Here is a 21,269-nt window from a genome sequence, read left to right on the forward strand (position 1 = left end):
ATGTAAGTTAAGAGCAATGTTGTAAATGGGCCTAGTTGAAATCTGAGTTTGGGGTAAAACGCAATGAGGCAGATTTAAAAGGTATGAACTATTTATTAAAATACCCAAAATAATCCCCCCAACCTTCTCTACAGCTCTCCGCACAAGTTGTTGGATGCGGTGAGCAGAGCTGTGTCACAGAATGTCTGTGCACAGTGCAATTCTGAAAGGTGTCAGAAAATGCCTTTGACAGAGTCCGGCGGCTTAACTCGCCGCCTGCGAGGCTGAGTAAAATCCTTTAGCAACTCGAACAAAGAATGGAGAATACTCACTAGTCCTGATGGCCGTGGCCCAAAACAGAGGCAGGAAAATATCCAACAGAAGTCCTGTGGCAAACTCCACGTGGGCTGCGCAGTGAGAATCCGCCGCTGGCGGAGGCAGCTGAGGCGGTGGGCGAGAGGCAGAGCAGCGAGGAATGAGTGACCAGCCAGCCCCTCTTCCCCTGCTCACCCCCATTGATAGGGGAATGGCCGAGGCTAATGGTGACCACACAATCACCCAAGCAGACACAGCGATGGAAGAACCCACAGGCTGTTGTCCTCCACAAAATGGGGCGCATAGGCCTGCCACGGGACAGGGGCGCGGTCCCCATGAAGCCCCCCGCAGGCAGAGACTAAGCTGCCTGCGTTTCTTTTGTTCTGTGCTCCCGCCTCTGGCCGCACTGCGGACAGGCAGGTAAATAAGACAGGACATGCTTACGCCCATTTTATGCCTTTTAGGACGATTCACCACAAGGAAATACACTGATTCCTCTAGACTATTCCTGCGACGTCTTCCTTCCCAAGTCAGCTCCTCAAGCTTCTCATCATTGATATTCTTTCATTCTCCACTTCTTTTTGGATTTATCAAAATCTTTCAGAAGCATAGAATCAACCAGGTTGGAAGAGACCTCCAAGATCATCCAGTCCAACCTATCCATCCAGTCCAATCTATCCAACCAAGATCATCCAGTCCAGACCTATCCAGTCAACTAGACCATGTCACAAACTGCCTCATCCAGGCTTTTCTTGAAGGGACCAGGGACCTCCAGGGACCAGGGATGGTGACTTCACCACCTCCCTGGGCAGCCCATTCCAATGCCAATCACTCTCTATGCCAACAACTTCCTCCTAACACCCAGCCTAAACCTCCCCTGCCACAACTTGACACTGTGTCCCCTTGTTCTATTGCTGGTTGCCTGGCAGAAGAGATGAACCCCCACCTGGCTACAACCTCCCTTTAGGTAGTTGCAGACAGCAGAGAGGTGACCCCTGAGCCTTCTCTTCTCCATGATAAACAACCCCAGCTCCCTCCTTTGTGCTCCAGGCCCCTCACCAGCTTTGCTGACCTTCTCTGGACACCTCCCAGCACCTCAACATCTCTCTTGAATTGAGGGGCCCAGAACAGGACACAGCACTCAAGGTGTGGCCTGAGCAGTGCTGAGTACAGGAGCAGAAGAACCTCCCTTGTCCTACTGGCCACACTGTTCCTGATGCAGCCCAGGATGCCATTGGCTCTCTTGGCCACCTGGGCCCACTGCTGGCTCACTGCTTAGGTTTCTGCATTGCTCCCTTCCACACCACGCAGTTCAAGCAGAGTAATCATTCACAATGGCTACATCAAGTTAAAAAGAATAAATGCAAACTTGCTGAAAACCCCAAACATTCAAAAGTAAGTTATGGTCCAGCTGGGGCTTCCCACACCCACATCACACCAGCGAGCAGACAGCGGTGCACGTAGAACGGCAGGGTAGAAATCCTCCTCTTTTCTGTGCAGAGGAGAGAAAAATTTCCAGTTCAGGAAAGTCAGAAAGTTGGATTCAGCTTAGAAAACAGAGTTGCTGAGTCCAGCTTCTGGTCCTCCTGCAAAGATTCAACTGCAATGACCTTTTAACTTGTACGACAAATGCACTTCCACCTGGAAAGAAGCCCCATGAATTCCCACACTCGCCTGGAGAGCAGCGTTCAAGCGCCGTTAGTCACTGCCCAGAGAGGAGTCCTCTGGCTGACTTTCTATCAAAAACTTGAGCGAGGTGTCTGTTATCTCAGACTATTGCAGCCAGACGAGCGCTCACCGGGCGGAGACCTTCCCCTGCGCTGCGGGCGCGGCCACCGCCAGCCCGCGAAGCTGCCGGGCTCCACCGCCGGAACGCAGCTCGGAAAGCCCCATGGCCTTTCGGCCGGGTACGTGACACGGGAACGAAGCAGACCACACCTCCTCCTCGCCCGCTCGCCCACAGCACAAACACACTGCACCTCCTGCTAATACACGGTAATTAAAAGGAATCCTTGCTGCACTGGCTGCGTGCACGGTGTCACCTACGGTAGAGCCTCTAATAAATGCAATTGAGTTTGAAGATGAAAAACATGCCGCACAAAAGCCACGGAGCAGGCTGTATTAAGGGCATTATTAGGGAAGAATGCTTGGGAGTAAACGGCACAGCCAGTTAGCTCTCCCCTGCTAAAAGGGGTTGCAAATAATTACAATAATCAGTTACTATCCTGTTGCTCACCCCGTGACAGGGGATCTGGCTCTCCTCTGCTGTCCCCTGGCATTTGCTGCTGCTGGCCATTCTAATAACTTTTACAGGCTCTCAAGTGCCTTCCCTCTCCCTTCTTGGTTTCAGTCGTTCCCTCCCTCCTCTCCTGGGCACTCTGGCCCAGCTGTCTCCCACCCCCTTACCTCCCAACCGTCTGCAAGGACATTTTCAAAGCTTTGGTCAGACAAAGAACAGGAGGAGTTAACTGTGAGGGTGGTGGCTGGGTAGAGGAGGTAGGCATCAAGGGCACAACATTTGTTTTAAGAATCTTATATATAGCATTGGTTAATAATTTATGACTTTAGGGTAACTCCAGCCCTGAATTTGGGGACTGAGCTATCCTGCAGGATATATGGAAGGGCTGGGAAGAGGTTACAGAAAACCATACAACAAAGTGCTTGGAGGAAAGTGGTCTCCTTAAGCTCGAGTGTTTCTGGTAGGGTTCTGTCAGTGCTTCTCCCCACGCTCAAGACAAGCAAAAGAAGCAATCTCCCAGCCAGGACACAGCAGTCACCAGAGCACAGAACATGTGTCCAATTTTAATAGCACAGCTTTTTCTTTCTTCAACAACCAAAAAAGGCACTAAAAATACCAACCTAGCCCTCTGCTAGATGGCTCCCGTGCACTAGGATGAGGATCTGAAAGACTCAAAGATCCACACTGCACAGTTTGTGCTGTCTGTATGGTCCAAGGGAAGAAAAAGCACATCAGAAGTGGAAGAAAAATACAGCAGGAGTGTTTGGAGCCATGAACTAGAGGGGAGCAGAGAATTTAGATGCTGTCAAATTGGCTTGGGAGCCATGCCAAATCCACGAGCATCCCAAGGAAGATGAGCCAGGAGACAATGCCTAGCAATAAATGCACATGCTGACTTTGAAACATCTCCAGCTGACCTCCTGCGGAGCCTCTCTCTGACCAGTCACGCAGCGCCATGCGCTCGGGGTGCAGGCTGCCTGGCATGCAACTGAAAGCATATTTAGTACCACTTGTTTAGATGTGCTCTTCACATAAACAGACAGCCAAAGGCTGAAGGGTGCTCCAGCAAAGTTCTGTAAAGGTTTCTTTATACATTTCACACAAAAGAATTACAATCAAAAGCTGCTACAAGGGTCAGAGGCCTTTGTGACTACAGACAGATGTCAGAAACAGAGAAGAAAACACTCCTCTTATGCTGTGATAAAGAAAACAAATTAATTGGATTAAAAACTACCTAAAAGGCAGAAGACAAAGGTTAAGATGAAAAGACAATATGCAGTATCCCTTGAGGCTAGCAGAGGGCTGTATCTGCACTACTTTATTACAAGTACAAGGGAGAGAGGGTGATCAGAGAGGTGACAAAACCTACTATACATAGCATTTTCTAGACACATAAAGTACAAGACAAGGGCTGAAGAAGGAACAGCAGAAAGGCCTATTCCAATCAAGAAGTGGCTGGAGAAATGCCAAGTGAGATATTATGTTGTCAGAATGGGAGGTAAAGCAGAGAAAATCTCACTCATCCATATCCTTGCCAAGATTTAAACTCCCCACACCAGTTCAGGTAATGGATGGATTTTCTAGGGATTCTTAACCAACACTTCTGTGTTACATGAAACTCTCATCAAAGAAAAGTAATACTGACATACAGGAGGAACAAGGTGGAGCAATACATAGGAAACAACCTACAAACCAGTGGCTTCTGTATCCAGTTCTCTTTAATATCTTTAGAAATGACTTCTACAAGGTGATCTGGGGCACACTCAGCAAGCTGGCAGACAACATCAAGTTGGGCAGGTGTATTAATCTGCTTGAGAGTAAGAAGGTTCTACAGAGAGACCTAAATAGGCTGGGCTGATGGACTGAGCCCTCTGGGATGAGGTTCAACAAGGCCAAGCCTGGGTCCTGCACTTCAGTCACAACAGCCACATGCAGCACTGCAGACTTGGGGCATAGTGGCTGGAAAGCTGCCCAGTGAAAAATGACCTGGGTCTGTCAGTAAACAGCTGGCTGAATATGAGCTAGAGTGTTCCCAGGTGCTCAAGAAGACAAACAGCATCTTGGCCTGTATAGGCAGTAGTGTGGCCAGCAGGAGTAGGGGAGTGATCAGTCCCCTGTACTTCACAGAATCGCCCACACTGGACAAGACCTTTGAGACCACCAAGTGCAATCATTAACCTAACACTGCCAAGTCCTTGGTTAAGCCATAACCCTAAGCACCACATCCTCTGCTTGGCACTGGTGAGGCCACACCCTGAATCATGGGTTCAGTTTTGGGCTCTTCACTAAAATAAGAAGCTGGAGCATGTCCAAAGAAGGGCAACAAGGCTGGTGAAAGGTCTAAAGCACAAGTCTTACCGAGGAGCCGCTGAGGGAACTGGGCTTGTTTAGTCTGCAGAAAAGGAGGTTCAGGAGAGACCTTCTCCCTCTCTACAGCTACCTCTAAGGAGGTTGTAGCAAGGAAGGATCAGTCTGTTGTCCCAAGTAACAACAAAAGGACAAAAGGAGATGGCCTCAATGTGTGCCAGAGGAGGTTTAGGCTTAGATATTTGAAGACAAGTGTCTTTAGTGTAAGGGGTGTCAAGCACTGGAACAGGCTGCTCAGGGAAGTGGCTGAGTCTCCGTGCCTGGAGGTATTTAAAGAATGTGTCTGTGTGGCACTTCGGGACATAGTGCAGTGGTGGACTTGGCAGTTCTGTGTTTACAATTGGATTCAACTCTTTTGAAGTCTTTTCCAGTCCAAATGATGTTATCATTCTATGATCCAGAAGACAGGCCACAGTAATGCTTTCAACAGAGCAACTACTGAACTGGAGGGCATTGAGAAGTGGGTAATGAAAACTGAGAAGAGCTTAATTAGAAGAGCAGCTGAAAAAAACGGAGAAGTGACTGTCCAAATCAAAACTAACAAGTGAAATGAGAAGAGGGAGGCTTCTGTGCTCCCAGTATGTGAGCAATGGGTTTTGCCCTAAGAAAATGGAGGGGAGAAAAAAAGAAAGGGAAAAAAAAAAGCCCAACACTACGGATAAAGGAAATATTTGTCACTACACTTGGTGTTTGAACAGCTGAAGTTGCTGCTGCAGGCTGCTTCTGTGGTCAAAACATTCAAAGAGAGATCTGTTGCTTACGCAGCTAGGGATACCCAGAGTTAGAGAAGTTGTTGTCAAAAACAAGTCACAAAAAAGACCTGCATTTGAGGCTCTACTCATTTCTTCTGGAATGTGTGAGGCTGTTCTGTGCTGCAGATGGATGCTGCTGTAGGTACACCAACATCAGACGGAGTCTCGAAATTCCCTTATTTTACCTCCACTGCACCCAAGTGATGAAAAGGGTCAGGAGAAAACATCTCTTTACTTACTGCTTACAAGCAGTGCCATGTGGGAAGGCAGCAGTGCAAGTCACTCTCTGCCGGTGGGCTCCTGGTGCAGCTGGGCTGAGGGCTCAGAGCTGAAAGCACAGCATCCCTCTTGCCTTTGCAAGGCATGTTACTGCTGAACCCAGAGCAAGCAGTAGTCTGTGAACTGTCTCCAAAAGGCACAAACAAGGTCTTTGCAAATGCACATCACTGTGCACGACACATGGGGCATTGGTTCAGTAGCTGAGTGACAATTTGAAGCACAGGAAAACTCTGAAAATGTTCAGCTTGGATCTTCCATGGCAGATTTCTCTTCTAGTAGGTATCTCCTTTCTGTGAGCAGCGATGAGAGAGAAAAGGGCCACCCAGGGACAAGCCCTCTTTTTCTACCGACTCTTCCCAAGTAAGAACTTTTTCACCAGAAGGTCAAAAAAAGTTGTACCAAGTGTTTGGAAAGAGACAGCAGGACAACTCCTGTGCTCTTCTGATCCTCACACTTCTGCTGCTGAGCCCATTTAGCTTAAGACACTCAAGTGCACAGCTACCATGCCCATGTTACTAACACATCAGAGAGTTAAGATGTGAGCATCTCTGAGGCTATTTGTCAAAAGATCCACAGCACCTGAACAAAGCCACAATATTTACAGTTAGCAGTGGACTAATGCGAATAGATTCCATGCTGACAAGCACAGTCTGAAAGCTCGGAGAGGTTCTTCATCTTAATCATTTGTTCATACACAATCATACATAATAAAACACCTATTCCAGTCTCAACCTGATTTATTGCTTCCCTCTTTCCTCCCACCTCCATAATTACTCATCAAACACTCACTGTTTTCTATTACCACCTCAGACAACACCTCAAACACTTCAGCTCTCCCCAAACTTACTACATTGATTATCTGACTTGGACATCATTATTTTCTACACAGTTCTCTACCAGCCTCAGAGTATCTGCTCCCACCATTTCATTTCAGTGCTTCTGAAAGCAAAAATGAAGCAGTTTGTCAGATAGAACCAACAGCCAGGTACAGAGCTTAGAGGAGAGACTAAGTACCCACACAGCTACATACACAAACATCTCTTTCTGTATATCCACAGACAGAAGCCTCAGCATCCATGCCTGTTTATTTCAACACTGCATCACACCTAGGACATCACAGAGGAAGGTGTGGGGAAACCCTTGTATTATTTCACATTGGTTTTGAGCCAAACCTGTTTTACTACACCTGAGCAATTATCCTTGTCTGACTGTGCTCACAGCATGTGTAAGACCAGCTGCTTCCCTACAGGCTGTGAAGCCTCAAGAACCCACGATTTGGATGGGTATCAATGTCCAGTCAATTGCTCTTCAGTCACAGGCCATCTACACAGACTGTTCATGAGGTTCAGCAAGACCAAGTGCAAGGTCCTGCAGCTGGGTCGAGGCAATGCCAAGCACAAATCCAGGCTGGGCAGTGAGTGGCTGGAGAGCTTCTTGTGGCCTTCCAGGATCTGAAAGGTGCTATAAAAAAGCTGGGGAGGGACTTTTTAGGCTCTCAGAGAGTGACAAGACTGGGGGGGATGGAGCAAAGCTGGAGGTGGGGAGGGTCAGGCTGGAGGTGAGGAGGAAGTTGTTGAGCATGAGAGTGGTGAGAGGCTGGACTGGGTTGCCCAGGGAGGTGGTTGAGGCCCCATGGCTGGAGGTGTTTGAGGCCAGGCTGGCTGAGGCTGTGGGCAGCCTGCTCTAGGGTAGGGTGTCCCTGGGCATGGCAGGGGGTTGGAACTGGCTGATCCTTGTGCTCCCTTCCAACCCTGACCGATTCTGTGATTCCATGATTCTCGTTCTCCTAAACCTTTGGCATTTAATGTGGCTGCACTAATATGGGCTACTTCTCTAGGCTATTTACTGTGTTTAAGGGGTAAAACATGATGGAGACTCCTCCAGAGGCCACCTCAGAAAGTTCCTTCTCCAGATCACTTCCATAACTTTGTTGGGTGTAAATGGCAGCTGCAATGGCAGCAGGTACCTAAAATAAGGAACCAAACTTAACTGATTTCTAAATAAAGAAGCTGGAGGGACCATAAATCTTCCAGGTCTAACTGAAGATGAACAAACAGATATTATATTTATCTCTATTTGGACTCTTCTTTTTCTTTTAATTAAAGTGTTTTATTTTTGGTAACTACACAGGTACCACCTCCTCAGATTAAGAGAAAAAAGTCACTGCCATGGAATGAATGCCAGGAACTACTCTGGAAGGAAACAAATACAACACCCCTGAAAAGTCTTCTTTTAAGTTGTAAAAACAGCAGTTGATTCCTCCCAGTTAAAGCTTAATGAAGCTTAAAGATTCCTTTCTTTCAGCTTTAAAGATATTCCTTTTTTCCATAGCTTGGACAGAATTACCTGAAGGAATTCTCAGGGTTTATTTTACCTTACAAACTACTGGTTTTGAGAGAACATGTTTTGAAAATAAGAGCCCTTCGGAGTGTCCCGGGTAGGGTGCTTAGTGTAAGGAACAAGTTGGGGTTTGAGACTCTCCTTTCAAAATTGATTTTATAATTATTTTACTTTATTTATGAGGGTTTTTTTCCCTAAGTGTTTTTTCTTATGCATTCAGCACTTCCATGGAGCTCGGCTCTGCAAAACAACACACTATTTAAACTCAGATTTCTACTTGCTACTTACCCACTAGTCAATAATCCATTTTAGTAATGGAATACATAAATTACATTAAAGGTTCTACAATCACCAGAGATGGGAGTCAACTACCCCCAGTCCACTGGCATGCCTTCGCCAAGCCAGTGACAAGCCTGACATCATACAGCCTTCAATCAGCTCTTACCCATGCACTCATGGCAGCCTTCAATCCTCTCTAACCCATGCATTCATAGCAGCCTTCAGTCCTCTTAACCCATGCATTCATAGCAGCCTTCAATCCTCTCTAACCCATGTATTCATAGCAGCCTTCAGTCCTCTCTAACTCATGCACTCATAAAGCTTGACTTCATCAGACTCATCTTTAATTTCAACACCACGACCTAAAGAGAGGCTTTCCCAACGCACTGTTTGCAGTTCTTTTGCTAGAGATCATACAAATGTTTGAATTAAACTTGCAGTTCTTACATGGGCTGGAATTTCTAAGCTCTCTTAGCTATTTCTTTAGCTCTTCTAAAGATAACTCACAGTTCAATAATTCTGATATTGACCCATTGGTCACACCACTTCCATCATGCCATGGGTGCAAGTGCTCAGTATTTTCTTTTCTTGATTTTTCTTTTTAATCTCTTTCATCTCTCTGTATGAGTACTGCTACATCTGCAGCTTCAGATCCCCAGGTTTATTGTTATCAGTGGCTAAAAATAATCCTCCTTAGGCTTACTGGTTGCAGTCCCTCACCAAATCTAGAAGGAAATAGTTAGTTACCGGTAGCCATAGTTTTCCCAGATGAACAAGCTGTGCCTCCATTTAAACCTCACCATTGACACTTCACATCAAGAATTGTTCAGTGGGATAGCACCCGATGCTCCACCCCACAGTCCATTCATACAGGCCAGTTCTGGCAGAGGAGACTGTGAGACCTGATAAGCTACCTTTGCCTTAACATTCTTTTTCCCCTTCCTAGGTTTGCAGCGAACCATTAGCTGTCAGAGGCAAAGCCAGACTGGAATAGCTTCTCTGGTAAGCCTTCTCCTTAGAGGCTGGTGTGTAAGTTGTGAAGGCCTAGTCACTGAAAATGGTGGAAACAAGAGAAAAATCATTTTGCTCCTTAAGAGACATATGTGCCCACCAGAAGTTAGATTTCAAACCTGCATCTCCATGGTGATCTGTGTAGAGACTAAGCAGGTTTCTCACCTCACCAGGACTGCTGTGCCCAGTAAGTAAGCTGATGATCTAAGGTACTTGCAGTACCTTAGATGAAGTTTTTCTGCAGAATTAATCTTCTATTGACAATGCCAGGAAACCTCTTAACAGTCTGATTAGAAATATTCAATACTGCTTTTGTATGCTAAGACTTCATGCTAAATGGAGGAGATCTCAGTGAATTTTCCCACTGAATCTCCCTGCTTAAGGGCTCTGTCCTTTGCTTTCAAAGTTATCCAGCATTTCATGCAGCTCCAACGCAGGAGGCATTGAAATGACAGAAAGAACAAGAAAAAATGTTGGGTGGCTAAGTAGGAAATCTTACCTCTTACAGGATTTAGTTTATGCCATTTCGTGGTAGCTGTGTAACAGGAGGAGGCAACCTAACAACTCCCAACAACACTGAGCAACCTTGCAACGTAGGACTGAGAAGGTCATGCAAGAAAGACAAGTAACAGACAAAGGTCTGAAAGGGGAGGTGATGGGGGCTGACTGCTTATAAATCTGTGATGCTTAGAAAGGGACAAATTAATTCAGCTGCTTTTCAGATTTAAGGAACAGCAAACTTTATTTCCTGCCACCACAGTTCCTCCCACCAATGCTACCAGTGCTGGTACACTGCCTTTACTGGTGGTGGCGGCAGAACAGGAGTTAGCAGAGCGGTTGGGCAGCACCTGCACCGTCAGCCAAGGCAGTCACGGTGACCACAGCAGTAAGGCAAGAAAGTACAGGAGGGTCTTGAGTTTGTAGCTTAAGGAGATGAGTTCCTGAACCATAGGGACACAGTGGTTATTTCCTTGAGGATCAATCAACACCCAAGTCTTAGCACCCAACTGTGGTTAAGGCGATGATGACGCTAACAAAGTTTACAAACTGACCTTTCCCCCATCTATAAAATCAAAACAAGAGGACTGAGAAAAGAGGTGAGTAAAAATCTCCTGTCTGAGGGCCAATAGAAGCTAAGGAAGAGGGAAACAATTTAGTCCATATGTCACAGACTCACCGAATTTCTTAGACCTTCAAGATCATGGAGTCCAATCATTAGTTTCACACTGACAACTTGTTGACTAAACCAAATCCCTCAGCACAACATCTAATCACTATGAATCACTATGGCTGGAAAGGACCACCGGGATCAGCCAGTCCAACCTTCATCCCAGCAGCCTTCATCAATAGACCATAGTCTAGTGACTGATGTCAAGTCAGTTTTGAATAAAAAAGTGAAGCTGAAGCTGTCCCAGGCCTTCTAAACCACCAAAATGTCTCCTGTACCAAGTGCCTGGGGCACACAGTTCTCTCAAGCAGAAAAGGGCTCAGAAAGACTGAAATTCAAGTTCTTCTCTTTCTTGGCACATCATGACCAAGTCTCTCAGTTACATCCTCTGCAGCACCAGGGCATTCCTCACTGGTTCACTCTTTAAGGGATTTCAGTGATTTTTGCTTTCCCATTCAAGCAAACATGGTCCAGAAGCAGGTGAGGAGGCTGATGTCATTTCAAAGGCTCCATGCCACTCTCGCTCTCCCCAAGAACCCAGAGAGCAGAACTGGCATATTGCTCTGTTTGGATTCTCTGTTCTGGTGCCCTGATAAGCACAACTGACAAGTCATTTTCCATTGCTGCTCTGCTAGTGTTGTTCACTCTTTTATTTACATCACTTCTAACAAAAAATACTGGGTTGACTCTCTGACAGTACTCCAGGTGTCTGCTTTCTGTTTTTAGATTACTCTCCTTGCTCCAAAGTCAATGATTCGGCCACACTGCCGAAAGCTCCAAAGAGCTTTTGTAATTGTCTGTGCTCCCTGTGAGTGAACTCTGCTACCTCAACATGCTGGCCAATTTTCTCCTCCAGCTCTTCTTCAGAATAAACACTGACACTACTCTGTTCTTAATATATTCCTCTTTTTATCTAATTTGGCCTGCCTACCCTTTAATCTGGCTGTGTCTATTGTTCAGTTCCCTGCAGTACTTGCAATCTGGGCTGTTATTAAACCGTGGTCAGCACTACTCTGTTAAACAGACACTTCATTTGACCATAATACTTATGCAAAATGAAATTCAAACCTCTCTCCCCTCCAGTTACAAAATGAGGCAGCCCTTCCACGTCTGAGTTGCTTTAGTGCAGTAGTCAACACTAAATGAAAACTCTGCTTCATATTGTTCTCCCCAGCCTAGCACTAAGCCGTCTTCTCCAGCATTTCAAGGCACACTCCATTATTCTTATTCAGAGGCCAGTGCAGTTTCTCTGTGAGTCTCCTTTTCCTCCAGTTCCTCACTGGCTTGCTGAACCAACTCAGCACATCAACTATTCCAGTAATTTCTGCCCACCCCCCATGACTGCTGGCTCTTTGCCACTGTGTGCTGTGTCTTTATTTTCAGATGTTATGCAAGCATTCATAGAAACTATTATCACTCACTGTTCACACCACATGCTCAGACTTTAACTGGCTTTAACCCATCACCTCACCAAGCTGTTTACCTTTGCAAAAGGTAACTCTCCTTTAGCAACAGGAGTATATTTTCATGAATGTAATAACCATGGCTGGGTTTACTGAACAGATTCATGGGAGGGTGTCCCCTCCTCACTGTAGCAGGGCCACGCAAATAAACTTGCACATGGAATGCTGGAGCAGCTGTAGAATTCCTCCCATTTAAAGCAATCCTGCAGCTGGCCCTGACATTAACTACATTTTCATAAAGACTATCCAGCCCTCCACTGACTCTGCTGAGAGAGAGACAGACTATCTTCTGGAGCCAGACAGCTCCGTGGCATCCCTCCACCTTTACTGCAGGGCTTTAGACCTCCAGCCATCACTACTTTATCTCTCAGTGCCTCTTTGGGAGAGGGAGAGCTGCACCTCACGCAGTTGTCAGTTATCTGGGGGTGGAGGAGTTGTGAAGTGCCTTAATCCACCACAGGTGCACAGATATCTTTGCTAGCTCCGTGAACACTCATCTTCAAGCTGGAAGCACTGAAAGCATGGGTGGGAAAGCATGTCAGCAGACTCATCACCAGACAGCACAGCTCCACTGTGGTTTTTTATCTCTGGCATGGAGCTTTTTCCCCTTTTAGCTGACAAGAGGCTCTGGTACAGGGACGCTGAGAGGACATGTAACCTGGTGGTCAGGGTCAGAGCCAAAGACAGCCCTCGGGTAGCCAGAGCTGCACGAACTGCCCTTCCTTAAAGCTGCATCACCCACATTATGCATTAAAGACAGCAATGGTGAGCTTTTTGTTCCTTGAACAAGGATGTTCTCACATCACTGCTGCCAGGACGTGTCAGACTCCAGGGAGAGAAACTGAGCAGAGAGGCCCAATGGCACTGGTGGGGAATGGTGTGACTGCCCTTGGACCAGTCCCTGGACCACTTAGCCTTAGCAGGAGCTGGAGGCAGCCTTGTGCCAGCCATTTGACAGACTGTGTCAAATGAGGTAAGTCCCAGGAGTTAGGGGCAGAGTTTTTACAGTGTAGCTGGTTGGAGATACAGGACTGTCGTGTCCAGGCAGGCAGAGCAGAGGCACCTTGTGACACTTGTCACTTCCTCTCAACCAAATTTCCAGTCACTTGATTAACTGCATGGTCCATTCTTCTCCTCAAAATAAAGTAGCAAATGCCACTGGTCATATGGTCCTACCCATACACATCAATCTGGCTGCTCCTTCCCTGAAGAGCACCTTCAATCGTTCCATATGTGAGTGCACATCCGTTGCAATTGGTGTGCATCCTCTGGCAACTTGCAGGATCATAGAAGCATAGAATCAACCATGTTGGAAGAGACCTCCAAGATCATCCAGTCCAACCTATCCAACCAATCCCTCCAGTCCAATCTATCCAACCAAGATCATCCAGTCCAGCCCTACCCAACCAACCAGACCATGGCACTAAGTGCCCCAGCCAGGCTTTGCTTCAACACCTCCAGGGACAGTGACTCCTCCACCTCCCTGGGCAGCCCATTCCAATGCCAATCACTCTCTCTGCCAGCAACTTCCTCCTAACCTGCCTAGACCTGCCCTGGCACAGCTTGAGGCTGTATCCCCTTGTTCTGTCCCTGGGTGCCTGGCAGAAGAGCCCAACCCCACCTGGCTACAGCCTCCCTTCAGGTAGTTGTAGACAGCAATGAGCTCTGCCCTGAGCCTCCTCTTCTCCAGGCTGCACACCCCCAGCTTCCTCAGCCTCTCCTCACAAGGCTGTGTTCCTTCCCCAGCCTTGCTGCTCTTCTCTGGACACCTTCCAGCACCTCAACATCTCTCTGGAATGGAGGGGCCCAGAACTGGACACAGCACTCAAGCTGTGGCCTGAGCAGTGCTGAGCACAGGGGCACAAGAACCTCCGCACAAGAACCTCCCTTGTTCTGCTGGCCACAGTGCTCCTGAGCCAGCCCAGGATGCCACTGGCTCTGCTGCCCACCTGGGCACAATGCTGCCTCATCTGCAGCTACTCTTTACCAGCACCCCAGGTCCCTTTCTGCCTGGCAGCTCAGGAGGCCAGTTGCCCTGGACACAACCAGTCCCACTACTGAAGACTTGAAGCAAAGAAGGTGTTACGTACCTCTGCCTTTTCCTCATCCTTTGTCACTGTGTTCCCCTCTGCATCTAATAAGGAGTGGAGGTTGTCCTTGCCCCTTCTTTTGCCATTAACATATTTATAGAAACGTTTTTTATGTGGTTTTTTTTTTGTGATAGCATTTTGGAGCAGCAACAGCTGAGCCACTGTTTGCATTCTAAAGTTTATTTACATTAACTCATCTTTAATCTTTATAAATTAGTTTGGTGAACCTATTTCATTGTAAATCAAGGTGTAGCAGACTGTAGAGTATTAAAAATTGCCCTGGCCTAGAAAACAAACCTTTTGATACCAACCATCAGATCACCTGAGAGTGAGAATGGCCCGGGCAGATAATGAGTCAGGGCGCTGATGGCCAGAGATTTCCTTCAGAAAATGCTCTCGGGACTTCTCAGCTTAACAAACACTGAGCTGCTTTGCTTCACTTGCTATTTTTGTGACGAGTCTGTATTCACATGTTGATGTTTTGCTAGCAAATGCAAGCACTGAGAGTGTGCAAAGCAGCCCCGCAGACAGAGCTGAAAGGTTCCTCTGACCACCTAACTCCCAGGAAGGGAGCCTTAAGAGAAATAGCATGAGACAGCCTTAACCTGTGCAAATCATCAATGATCCGACAAGGTCCTTGGTCTGCAGCACAGCAAAGAAGCAAAACACGTCCAGAATGAATCGTGAAGGAGTCACAGGGGTCAGAAACAGCCACCTACACCTCCCAGACCCGCACCCAGCGTCCCGATGTGGCAGTGCTGCGTTTGCCGATTGGCTCAGGCACTCCGATGGGCACAGCTAAAAATGCCCACCCACAAACCCACAAAACCAGGGGTACAAAGAGCTTACCTGGATCACTAAGAAACTCCTCTGAGGTGTTCCACGTCCTACCATCCAAGTACAAGGTGCCGTTAGTGAAGTTAAACTGAGTGTAGTCCCTGACACACTTGTGTCGCAGGTTGCCCATGAAGAGCTGGAGGCCTATGAGGGCAAAGACACTCAAGCAGAAAACGGTCAGGATCATCACATCAGCAAGTTTCTTAACAGACTGGATAAGTGCACCTACAATGGTCTTCAGTCCTAGGGAGATAAAAGCCAAGAGTTTATAGACTGAGAGGCTGAAACGTGTCTCTAGAGAGATGCTGCTCATGATGAAAACCTCCATGGAAAGGATTACCAGGAGGGTTTCTACTACATGTGTGTAACTGGACAGCTGGAACAAGAGACAAGTGATCACCATCAATCTTTAGTGTGCTCTACTTTTGTCTACACAAAAGTCCTCTTATTACTTCTACACAAAAACTGATTTAAAAATGGAGGGAAAGAACTTGATGGAGGAGCAGTGAGACACAAAGAAATCAAAGATAAAACTCATGGATAAAGAAACTATGGAATGTCTTAGAGTTTCATGGAGATGCAGCAAAGGCTATAAAGCCTAAATCCCATTGACTTTTGAGAAGGTGAATTAGTTTTAAACCACTCAGGTGATTCTGATAACTTTATCCCTCACATAAACAGATGAGGTATGGAAATATTATTTATTCCCTGATTACTTTACATATTTTAGTGCCAAATCCTGCTCCCTGTCCTCATCTGTATAATTCCCCTGCCTTCGATGCATTTGCTTAAAACAACAAGAATTTGGGATTAGAAATAAGCCAAATAATGTGGGCAATCACACAAACTCAGTGGAAACCGTGTGAGCAAAACAACTCGAGGCTCCAGCGATACCTGACTCAACTTAGTGAGTCCCTATTACGCTGCCCATGTAGCTAAATCAGCTTACTACAGCAGCAAGGGCTTGGGCCACACGAATTAGCTCCTGTGCTATTTCACCCTGTAAGACTAGCTTCAGTTTATCATTCTAGAACTACACAGACAGAAATAATTACACACTTCTCTCACAGGGTATTGCCTGCTTTTAAAGTGCTGCTGGAGAGGAGCACTACTTGGGCTGATTGAACACCACAGGAGCGTGGCACACCCTGCTCTTTTCAAAAGAGACCTCTCTCCTAAGCTTCCACGCAGTAGTTGGATGATAGCATCAGCTGCACAATGGTAGCAAGTTCGTTGCTTCTTTTCTATCTATATTTAACTAATACTCAATAAGTAATCAGTGCTTCTGATAAGCACTCTCACCAGCATGGCAGCAGCAAGAGAAGCTGCTAAATGGAGAAGAGAAAATGCGAAGAGGAGGAGGAATTCTCCTAGGCAAAACGCAGCAGCACATTGATTTTCTCACTGAATATGATCATACACATTAAATCTCAATTCCCTGGAATCCCATCCCAAGAGTTTGGCAGCCACAAAGGCTGAGCTACTGCTGCAGAATTTAAAATAACATGAAAATGTACTTGAGGACACAGAGGAAAGCAAATTGTGGTTTGGTCTTGCTTAACGCTCTGTGGTTAAAACAGGGGGAGCTCAGAGCTGCTCACAGGAGGATAAGCGGCTGGAACAGCCAGCAGGTCCAGCAGCCCCTGTAGCCAGAAGCCCTAAATATTCCACTGCTGCCTCAGGTTCACCTGTGAATGGCACCAGCGTCTACAAAACGGCCATTTAACCACCTGGTGGCGAGTGCCCCTTTTCTCCACTGAATGCTTTGCTAGCCTCTTTCTAGCTGCTGTGTGTCAGGGCAAAGAGGGAGAGACCAGACCACACCACTCTCTCCTCTGAACTGGAGCCAAACATACTGCAGTGCCAACATCAGGCAGAAGCTGGGCTTTCACTCCACCTGCACTCCTCGCCAGAGCAAAACTACAAATGAGGTCAATTCTATTCAGGTGCCTAGAAAAAGGCCACCCTTGAACATTCCAGTTCAGCTGCAGATGTGGTCACCCATTTTGATGCCTACATCCAAAGCACAGCTCTGCTGATTATCTGGCCTTGGCTGAACCTGAACTGGAGGCAGCTTCAGCTGTAGCCCAGTTCTGAAGCACTCCCTGGAATCTCACCCCTCTCCAGTGCTAAGCTGTAAAACCTTTAAGATAGCCAAGTCTTAGACAGGAAGTGAGGTGAGGAAAAATGCACTAGAATTGATCTGTTTTCTTTTTTCAGTCTGATCCTCTGGAATGCTTTCACTGCCTCTCATTATGGGCTGGCCTTCCAATGCACAGGCATCTCTCCACTAGAGCCAGTGAAACTTGGGAAGCCCGAGGGCAAACCAATTCCTAAGAGATGCAAAAAAGCCAAACCACAAATTCTGTTTACTTTAGTCCCCTCTGTGAAATCCCAGGAGCATATTTATTTATGTGGAACACCAATACAGGCTTGGAGCCTGTAATGGCATCATCTAAGTACACCAATTGATCTCACTCACAAGGGCAAGGACAGTGAGAGCCCTAATGTGAGCAGGGATAATATTAGGAAACAAGACAACTCCAATCAGCCATACAGACTATCTGCTGCCAACATCAGGCCTTGGCATTGGTAATTCCAAGGCCACGTCATGAAACATGCTTTTCTCAGTCTCTTGCTGGGGTTTTAGGTAGAATAGGAATCATATACTGGTTTTACAAGTCCATCCCTCACAGGTAGCAAACAATTCCTGTAAGAGAAGGCTTTTTGCTTTACTTTGCTTTACTTTTGTGTTTGTTTTTATTTTGTCTGCTCGGGTTTTGCTTGTTCATTTATTTCATCAGCACATAGGCTTCTGAACACTTTAAGAAAAGAATGCTTCAGCAATACAATTGCTGTAATTAAACACAATTCAACAATGACTTGCACTCTGCCTCCTGGACCATGAAAACCATTTGGGGAGTCCTATAGTTACAGCCTAACTGGCTTTGAAAGCAAACTTTGCCCAGCAAAGCAAGTATCACTCACTGCTAAGCAAAGTGTTTAAATCACCATTCATTTCAACTTTCTACCTCTCATAAACAGGGGAAATAAGGATACCCAGAACCTCTTCCAGGTGCTCTGAACGAATCCCTTGTTTTGTGAAAGCAGTGCTGCGTGTATTCAAACTTACAGCACTGTTAAATCTTCCAGATAAACAATCCTCCTTTGAAATAGTGCCAGTGAGAGCACTGCAGTATAGCTTAATAGAAGATACTATTTCTGGGGCATTAAAGGCATTTACTTAGTTCTTGCAAGTCAAACATCAAACCAGGCAGCATGCAGAAAATGAGGATCTGCTCCAAAGCTGAGTACAGCTGTTAATGACAATGGGTCTACAGAACCCTCCCTGTGGAGTAATCAATACAGGATTTTCCTGAATTGCTTCATTCTTTCCACACTTCTGGGCCAAATCCTGCTGGCATGACATGAAAAACACCACAGGATCCAAAATCAGTGGAATGGGGGCTGCAGAAGGAGCCTGACATCTGCAGAAAGCAAGAAGGATTTGGCCCAAACATTGCTGTTAGTGCAGGTAGAGATTACCACATTCAGAGGTTCACCAAGTACTCAGTTGTCAAGTGCAAATCAGAAAGGATAGAAAAGGCAAGCAACACCAAACAATGAGAAATGGCCAGAACCCACACCACCAGCAGCTCCTGCTGTGAGGTGTGAGAACGTATGACATCCATACCAGATGTTGGCAATCACCTACAGAACACCAGGCACTTTCATGCACAGTCTGGAAATGAGCAGGGAGAAAAAGGAGGGGAAAAAAACCCCAAAAGAGTGTGAGTTGCACCATGCTTGTCCTGACTTAGCCCTAGTTCTGCCAATACCTGTGTCTGCAGGAGTCAGGTGCATGTAGGCAGAGGAGTTTGCTCCTGCTGAACGTATTTCATCGTGGCAAACTTGAATGGTTGGCAGTATCGCTTCATGGAAACATGACAGCCAGGCCAGGCCTCCAGGAAAACACAAATCTGTCAGACAGGTCTCACCTTTGGGAGAGTTACTTCTTAAGTGACTTGCCCACCAGAAGGGTGACATTTACTTCTCTGCTAGGACTTTGGTGAGGTTGAAGCAGAGGATCAGTCTCCTCTACACAGTCTCAATTCTTGTGCTCTGAGTTCTGTCCTGGCTATCAGTAAAGTACTGGATAACATTCACAGCACTATTTATAGCCTTTAGACTCACACTAACTTAAAAGAGAGCTGGATCAGGCCCCAAAGTGCCTTGGCCCATTTTTCTATGAGGTCACCTTTTGCCAGTACTGTGTCATTTCATGTGAGGTGTCCGTGTTGTGCACATCTGTTCCAGAAACAGCAGTGGAGCTTCTCTGGATACAGGCACTTTACAAAACCCTAGTGATGATGAGGATGATGACCTGCAATTTGCAGGCTTCTGACGGGCAAGCATAGGAGGGTGTTCTTCAGGGCTCTCTGTTACCTCAATGAGCAGCTATCAAAAGCATTGGTGATTCCCATGCAGATAAACTATGATTTGAGATCCCCTGTGGTCATGGGAGGAATTCCCATGGAGCACACTGGAGCTGTGCTCTCGGTGGGCTGCTCTGCTGCTGACCACGGCTCCTATCTAGATGGAAAATGAGCAAACCCAGTTGCCATGGCAATGTGCAACACGCTAATTAATACATAAAATCACTGAGAGTTAAGGGGGTTAGGTTCTCACAGCGAAAATGTTACCTATTTCTAAGCACATGAACACAGGGGACATATGAAGGAATTAAGATCTTTTCATCTTTTAATGGGTCTGGACAAACAGATTTCCAGCTGCTGCATGAAGCTTCTCTCTCTTGGTACTATGGGCAACTGGAAAACAGAAAGAAATAGGTGTGTCCAGTGTAGAGAAAGGAAAATTGAGGGGATCCACCATGGTCCTCTGGTATATTAAGGGCTGCCATAAAAGAGAAGGCACTGACCTGACAACCTACACTGCTGTGGCTGTAGGGTGAAAAAATAAAGTGCTGATAATGCACCAAAAGCCCTGAGTCTGGATGAGGTTCTGGATCCAGGGAGAGGACCTGCATGTAATCCACGGTCCTGAGGAGCAGGAGGTTCTGGCTTCACAGCAACCAAATCGAGCCCCAGCTCTCCAGTGCACAGGCAGCACATGGCTTGCCCACAGAGGATAATGTTTGTGTTGCTGAATCTGAATCTGAGCCTGTCCTCCCCGGGCAAATCTCTAATGCTGAAAGCAACAAACTGCTAGAATAGGAAGATCATGAGACACCCAGCTCTGAAGGACTGCTAGAAGAAGTCATGCAATACACATCCTGCCATGTCTGAGCTACACTAGACTAAGCCTTAGGCCAGGCAAATGAACTCTGAGGGTTCAGGAGATCTCTCGGTGTCCTGCGAGTCCATGGCCTGGGAATGTCCCTGTGCCTGTTTGCGCACTTAGAGCTAGGCATTAAAGGCAGGTGCGATTTTAAAAGCACTAATTGTTAGCTTTACTGACTCCCTCTGGAGCCAATATTGAAATTCATTGATTTCAAGTGAAGCAGAATGCCTTTGAAAAGCAGCCTCTAAGTGCTTTGCTGGACAGAAGCCTTACACCAGGCAGTACTTGGCCCATTACTTTCGGTAAGCAATTTCACTGAGCATGCCGAGTTCAAGTATGTTTCTGCAAACACAACTACCTGATTGAAAAGCATGATCAATTTTACTGAAGAAAGGCTCAGGTACTTGCAAAGCAGAAAACATCTTGGCATTTTTCACCTAAGATGCAAAAGAGGAAGCAAAAATAACAACCTCCTCCAAGAACCTCGCAGAAGACAGCAGTGGTCATCTTCTTTTCATTGTTGAGCCTACTGTGGAAGGATATTTCACCTCAGCATATGCCTGCACTGTCATTAAAAGCTCAGACTGATCTCTAAACAAGGCAGTATCATGCCCAGCACTTCCTTTACAGTGGATGTGTCTACCTGAAAAATGAACCAACTCCTCTGAAATTGCCTGCCAGCATTAACACTAAAGCTTAGCTCTCTTTTACAGGCAGAGAGGTGTCCACGGCAATTTGTTGCTCTCCCCACCTGTAATTTAAATATACTCAGGGCACAGGTAACCTTGGCAGTAGAACTCCAGGGCCAGCTATTCTATCATATCTCCCTGCAGTCATGCCAGCAAAATC

At 46.5% G+C, this 21,269-nt stretch overlaps 1 protein-coding gene across 2 annotated transcripts in view; it reads right to left on the minus strand.

The window, feature by feature from the left end:
- Positions 1–21,269, minus strand: part of SCN5A (sodium voltage-gated channel alpha subunit 5) — a 184,023-nt gene that overhangs the window by 145,200 nt on the left and 17,554 nt on the right. For both annotated transcript variants that reach the window (XM_064162881.1, XM_064162879.1), the window contains exon 6: positions 15,132–15,362. In XM_064162881.1, coding sequence (XP_064018951.1) covers positions 15,132–15,362 — 231 coding nt within the window. The remainder of the gene's footprint in view (positions 1–15,131; positions 15,363–21,269) is intronic.

This window comes from Pogoniulus pusillus, chromosome 23, assembly GCF_015220805.1.
Source record: "Pogoniulus pusillus isolate bPogPus1 chromosome 23, bPogPus1.pri, whole genome shotgun sequence".
Lineage (NCBI taxonomy): Eukaryota > Metazoa > Chordata > Aves > Piciformes > Lybiidae > Pogoniulus > Pogoniulus pusillus.